The 7,100-nt window shown below is 46.0% G+C and overlaps 1 protein-coding gene across 1 annotated transcript in view; it reads left to right on the top strand.

Annotated features, from left to right (window-relative positions):
• Nucleotides 1-657: 657 nt before the first annotated feature.
• LOC144151833 (cytochrome P450 4c3-like) overlaps nucleotides 658-7,100 on the top strand; it is a 29,554-nt gene continuing 23,111 nt past the window's right edge. Inside the window, exons 1-3 of the mRNA XM_077682998.1 lie at nucleotides 658-1,141; nucleotides 1,975-2,087; nucleotides 2,171-2,256. Of these exons, the coding sequence (XP_077539124.1) occupies nucleotides 874-1,141; nucleotides 1,975-2,087; nucleotides 2,171-2,256 (467 nt within the window). The 5' untranslated portion in view covers nucleotides 658-873. The remainder of the gene's footprint in view (nucleotides 1,142-1,974; nucleotides 2,088-2,170; nucleotides 2,257-7,100) is intronic.

The raw sequence follows: 7,100 nt of genomic DNA, 5'->3' as shown, positions 1-7,100 counted from the left end.
GCACGCCAGCTCGGGGTGTCGACGGGATTGTCTTTGAAAACGAAATAGGCCTTAAAGGTAGACATGTTAACGATGTTTTACTGCAGGTTGAAAACAAGACTGGAGCCTAAACCAGTCATCCCGAAATTGTGTACACCAATGCATTGCAGGGGTTGAAGCTTTCCGAAACCAACGCACAGGGTATCTGTAGAGTTGGTCATAGCAATAGAGCGAATTTCAAGAGGGGTCTAACTGAATAAATCATTTTTGAGCCACATTAAACCACTATAAAACGCGTTTTGACTAGCGTCATCAACGTGCCCTGGATCATGAAGGGTGTCAACGCATACAGGCTACAGAAATCACCACACAGGGGACGCACTCTTCCAGCTACTGCACTGACGAATATTTCCTTCGTGTTCATTCTGCCCGAGGATGGAGTACCCACGACATGCGAGCGCGATCCAAAACTACCGTGCTTTCTCTATCGGCTTTCTGAGACATCGACTAAATGGCAGCGCCCTCTGAGGACCCCTAAGAGGCACACGAAGACCGCGTAGTTCTGCCGACGCAATCAGGAGGGAGCCTCCATCCCATCGCACCGCGTTCGCATTGTATCCAGGAAGCGAGGGGGCAGCCTCATCTCCAGGAAGCGAGAAATTGGAGGGGTGGGCGGGCCGACAGTTGTAGATCACGTGCCGAAACAACTTCAAAGCTAATCGGCGTCGCTATCAACGAGTGAGTTCTGTCGTTCGGTCGTACTTGTGGGCACGTGCGTTATCTGCACTTCACCCTGTATGCATAGTGATGTCGGCGCAGCCGGAGTCCTTTTCGACGACGGGCAAAAACGAGTAGCCGTGCATTGAGGCTCCGATTTCGCGGCCTGTGTGCGTCATGCAGACCACATTGGTCGAGGTCGCCTTTTGCGCGCTTCGCATGGCAGCCGCTGTGCTCCCTTCACTCCTCCTCTATGGCTTCACCGTTGCCTTCGTAGCAGTGGCGTCCTTGGTGAGCCTGTTGTACTACATAAAGCGCAAACAGGGCGAGACTATAAGCTACATGGAGAAGTTCCCCGGAAGGACGGAGCCCATTCCAATGCTGACGACTTGGTCAATACACCGCACCCTCTCCAAAGAAGCAAACCGTTTGGACGTCGGCACCCGTAAGCTTTTTGTCCTGTCAGGCCGCTAAACGGAGCTGCCCTTGGCACCACTTCCGTGGTTTACCTTGGCGCACATTTTCTATCGCTACATCTGCTGGCTTTATCCATTGAGCCATCTTGCCTCGCATGCGAATCTCTTCGAGACGCAGCCCTGAAATCGTCAACCTTCGCACGTTCTTCTTCGCTTGCCCGTAGAATTACACTGAAACGCGCGTGCGTGTCGGCTATCAATGACTTCAAAGTTTAATATAATTTAAAACCATGCGAAGAGCATTCCAGATGTTGGAAAAGCTCGTGGACCAACCTCTGTAAGCTAACAATTAATTACATTCTGACCGAACGCGCGTTATTTAGCAATAACTTGCTTCAGGGGCGCAAAGCCATGAAGCATAAATTACTTGCTGGGCCTACCCTGCCACCTACCTGAAAAGTAGTTGTTCGTCGAATAACTACGTTTTAGAAGTTCCTGTACCTCTCTTTAGTTTTACAGGTTGGTTTAGATTCCATGTCTCTGGCAGTTTTAACACCACTAAGGGGCGGATACCGAATGGTGCGTAAATTACGATGTTGTGAGCCATCACCGCCTGTAACATCGTTAAAGCGGTGAATATCACTCAGACAAGTGTGCTTATCGTCAGCCTATAAACAGACTGACGACAATGATGATGAATGATTCGGTTTATTGACAGAAGCAGCCCAATACACCAACTTTTGGTTCACATTTCCAAGGCGTATGCAGTTGCTTCGATACGTTTTTTTTTAACTGCCATCCTCAAGTAACGGCACTATAGTGTGCATACATGCGTAACAGACAAAAAATCCTTTTCCTCTAGATTTGTTTCAGCTGTCCGTGGGATTTTCTCGCATTTACCAGAAACACGGCATGCTACGTTTTTACGATGCCACCCACCCAGTCCTTGCACTGTTCAAAGCTGACGCCGTTGAGGTGATTATACGTTCTCTAAAAATAGCCTTGGTTTAGTATTATTTGCCTATTAATTTGAATATTTATTGCCTTTTTTTATCTAGGATCTGTTGGCCAGTAATACTATACTCAAGAAGGGTCATGAATATGAAATGATAGGGCCGTGGCTTGCAACTGGCTTGTTGACAAGGTAATTCACCGCTTCTAATTCCTTTTTTTTACCGCTTAAAAACACTCGAAGTCATTTCTTTGGTGATTACAGTGGAACAGAAAACATTGTATATTTCTAGTGCGGTGTAATTCAAGATCTTTTTTTTCATCTATGCAACCAGACAGATTAAAAAGGCGAGACTCTAAATGTGTTTAAGTCAGTTTGACTGGCTTTATTGCAATGGGTTCATACCGGTGTCTTTATTGATTCTCCAATCGCCCCTTGATACGACTCATTCAGTGAAGTGGAGTTTGGGTGGGAACTGGGTTGCAATGGTGAAGGAAGAAATATGGTAGAATATGGTGAAAACACAAACATGAAATGACACACACCACAAAAGGTGCCAAGAAACCAGTGTTGTACACGTTCCTCCAAAATAGGAATGAAAGCTCGTTCCTCGTTCCTTGCCAATTTTGAAACGAGTTCCCGTTACAAGTTCCTTTATTGCGAAAGGAACGCGTTCCAGTTCCACTTCGAAAATTGGAACGTGTCGTTACATTAACGTTAGAATTAGGTTTTTAAATTAAAATATAGTGTCGGATAATCCTGGGTTGAAATTAAGTGAGACATTTAAAACTCACATCGAACTACGTATATTATACGAATATTAACACCCCCGGCAGCAGATTATCTGGAGATAAAGATAATCAAAAGAAACGCTCCTATAGGCGAATTTTTTCAGGGAGCACCGGACAAACTCCAGAAGGCTCGAGGACATTTCGGTGCACGATATTTCGGTGCGGAAATTTCGATGTGCGTAAATTTCGGTGTACGGACATATCAGTGTACGGACATATCGGTGTACGGGCGTTTCGGTGCAAGCACATTTCGGTGTACGGACATTTCGGTGTACGGACATTTCGGCGAACAAATTATCCGGTGCTTGCCTGTTTGCGACAGCCGTAATATTTATATTTCCGCTTAACGTGGGTTATGGACAACAATCTGGAGCAGTGAATTTATTTTCTTGATTGATGCCATGTTCGATCTTTGCTAGGTATTTTTTAGAAATTCTGCATTTATATATTTTGTTTAATACCTCATCCTGGGGACACCTGTTATGCAGTCGATTCAATTCTTTCGCACACGTTTTTTTTTTCATTTATGACAGGTTGTTAATTTATATTCGCTCTTTTTTAGCTGAGAAAATTACCCGTGTTTCCGATGGTCTACCGCCTCTTTTGTATTTTTTTTTAAATTATACACCCTCAAATTACATAAATTACATGCAGACTCTCAATATCCAAAAAGTAACAAACATTAGCTAGCCCCCCAGAATGAAGAAAACCTTATGAAGAGTATTACGTAGGTTGGGCTACCTTGCTAAAATGAATTCGCGAACACTTGTCTAGGATATTGTCGGGGAGGAAGAACGTGTCTTTTTGAAAACAGCCGCAGCTTCTAATGTCCTACATGTTGATTAAGCGCGTACGGGTTGTGCATACAAATTGCCCCCATTCTGTTCGGGAAAACCAACCTAGGTTTTATGTTTACATGCCTACATTCCCTACATTTTAATTCTTTGTCCTAGCGCACCCTCCTCCCCCACCCCCCCCTCCAGGCCTGCACGCTCGAATCTTGACCAGAGTTCTTTTTCAGTCATATTATTTTCGGTTTCGACTGAAAATCTTACAAGAGTTCACGGTCCCCGAAACCTCACCACAGTGATACAGGAAAAAGCTTTACATTCACCAGGAGCCCACGAAACCTGTATAATGTGCAAAAAAAAGCCACCCAAAAAGCCGCACAGAACACAATGGCCACTATCGTTTGCTGGCTACGCCCTTCCGCGCGTCGCGGTCATATCGACGGCGCCCCCACTCCAGCAATCGCTCTTTCTGCGCCTTCAGTCGCCCCCTTGGGAATTGACTCATCAAGTCGCGCATATCATGGACACCCCAGGTATACGTCGCTTCCTGCCATTATAAGGAGCAAAAAAAAAATTAATAGGCTAGTGTGGCAAGAGCGGCAACAGTCGTCTTCAAGTTTTCGAAGTCCAGTCGACGCAATGAAGCACAAGTGACACCCCTCTCTCTCTACTTAGGGGGATGATTGCCGGCGGGGCTCAGCTTTCCCCTCCCCTAAGTAACGCCACCGTAAGTGCGATCGTTGGTTTGTTAGTTTTAAGTAGAACTGTCATTGAATGCAACGAAGGCGAAATTGATTGAGAGAATAATTAAAACGAAATGCACACGCGCTTAATTGACCTCGTTTTTCTGTTGTGGTTTTTCCGCGGAATTTTTGCTTGGGGGGGGGGGAAGGGGGGGGAATAGACTAAAAGCAGCAGCGTCTTGCACTGTTTGGTGAAGTGAAAGGAAAGCGCTTTGGCAACACTTAAAGTATTAGGGTTGTTCACATGAATGTTAAAATAACAAAAACTGGTTGAAGGAATCCAAATTAACAACGTTAATTTTTACCATCTGCTACAGAAATTGGGTTTCACGTGGCAATGCTCCGCCAGGGTTTAGCGTTCGTTTGCACGAACGGCGGCGCAAGCACAAGTCCAGAACGTAAAATGCTAAAATGTTCAAAGAATGCCTGGGACATCCCCCTACTCAAAATGTCTGGGCCAAGACGTCGTGCACCAAAATGTCCGTGCACAGAAATGTCCTGGACCGAAATATCCGACACCGAAATGTCCGGATCCCGTTTAGCAGTCCGTCCTTCTCGTTGGCTACGTTGTCGGGTTGACCTGGACCGGTCTGCTCCTGAGCGCGCGGAAGAGCGAGTAGGAAGGGTGCGGAGGCACGGACATGGCGAAGGCAGGCCCGCGGAACTAATCCCCCTACCGTGACGAATGCCCAAGTGCCCAGCCGGGTCCCGGTCAACCCAGTAACAACGTGTACCACAGAACGGACGGACTGCTAAAACTCTCTATTCTTTCCTCGCCAGGGAACAATTCTATCGGCCAGACGCGCATTCTGCCCTCCCCAGACAAATGATGAAGGGTGAAAAGCATTCTCGCGGCTATGCTATTCACCAGTCGAACGCGGCGTAAGCAACGAGCATGAAAGCAAGCACAAGCTGCGGCCTGCTGCGTGGTTATTCTTCTGCCTTTGACCTTCGAGGAAGCATGTACGGCTGAAGGGCGGGCAAACTGACCATCTTATAGGAAGAGAAACGCAGTAGCGCTTTGTGGATTTTTGTACTCGAGCCTTGGCATCAAAAACAGCCAAATCCTAGCGATGTAACGGCAGGAACGCCGTTCCTGCCGTTCCTTCAAAAAACGTAACGAGTTACTGTTACAGTTCCACCGACCCTTAATGGAACGGTGGCGTTCCTCCGTTCCTCCAAAAAGGAACTAGTTCCAGGAACGCCGTTCCGTACAACACTGCAAGAAACGTCGGCTGGGGCATGCAGAAAACCCAAGCATGTTTGAAAGATACTCCGGTCCGGGATTTCCGCGAGGGCAGTGTGGTAATAAAAGAAGTAATTGGGCAAGATGCCTCTCTCGATAAGATATTCGACTGCTGAGAAGGAGACAAAAACTTATTTCTGGCCCGCCAAAGCTGTGTTTCCTGCAGTAGCTCATTATAGGCAGGCCTGTGTACACGGCGTATTGGGCATTGTACCGCAAGCCGGATGGTTGATGTTTACCTGCAGCCAACTACTGTCACGACCAAGGTGTTTGTTCGGGGTCGGTGAACTTCAGATTTGAAATGGCATCCCTCACAATGAGATTTTAGGGCGGAGCGATCGTATTTCGCTCCTAAAGCGAAAAAAGCGCACCCGTCCTAAACAAGCTTTTTTTTCAACGAGGTTTTTTCTCCCGTACTCCAGACAAAGTAGCTTGTAGGGACGCAGTTTATGGAGAGGAAAAAAACACGATCTTGTGTGCGACATTCAGACAGACGTTAATGATCGTCAGGTCATTTCAATTGGCCCGCAGCACTCCGCCGCAAGTCTTGCCGTGCACACACTATATAAAGAACAACGCAGTAAGTGCGCTAACAGCAGTTCTTATTTATAATTCGTAACTTATAAAACAGGAAATGTACTCTAAATAGGGGAGAAAGAGGCGCACAAATTATTCCAACGAAGAATTTGAAGTGTACAATTCAACTCATTATCAATAAGGCCAAATCTGCATTAAATAATTATTCTGACGGTGCCGTGCATCTTTCTCTTAACCCATTTACCTGCCTCCTGATGGTCAGCTGACGCATGCGTCTGATAGTTTGCTGGTAAAGTGCTGGTAAGGAATTCTCAGTACAGCACAACAAAAAAATTCTGCCGACCAAGCGTTAGGAGGTCCGCAAGAAAACGTGTGCTTCGGGGGCAGCGAGACGGGCCACGCGACCAATGATCTTGTTGGCACTTGAAAACAAAATTGTAAATTCTATTGATATGAGCACAGCTTAAGTTCACCTTGTGACATTTTTGTTATAGAAACAACCTAAATGTTAAACTAGGGAAGATTTAAACGCGTATTTGTATCCAGAATATCCAATACAATACTGGTGCAGTTTTCTTGTAATCTATACAGTCAGAACATGCAGTGAGCAAAGCCCGCTGTGGTGAGCCAGTCACGAGTACATCTTAACGGCCTTATCCCACTTTCTCCCATAGTATTCTAAGAGGGAAACGTTTTGCACATTTATTTTTGAATTAGCATTCACGGGCCCTCACAGATACCAACCGCTTTTCAATGACGTGCTTAAATTGTTGCCGTGTATTTCTGACATTAACACTTTTTTTAGAACACTGTTCGCCTGAATTAAAATTCAACTCTGTGCAAAATTCCTAAATTATATATCCTGCATATGCCGCGAAGAGTATATACATTTCCGCTGGTTATGACTGGCTTCGATGCGTGATTTGCC

This window comes from Haemaphysalis longicornis, unplaced genomic scaffold, assembly GCF_048455015.1.
Source record: "Haemaphysalis longicornis isolate Haplotype H1 unplaced genomic scaffold, Haemaphysalis longicornis Haplotype H1 scaffold_1, whole genome shotgun sequence".
NCBI classification, from domain to species: Eukaryota; Metazoa; Arthropoda; class Arachnida; order Ixodida; family Ixodidae; genus Haemaphysalis; species Haemaphysalis longicornis.
This window is presented reverse-complemented; position numbering and strand designations above follow the sequence as displayed.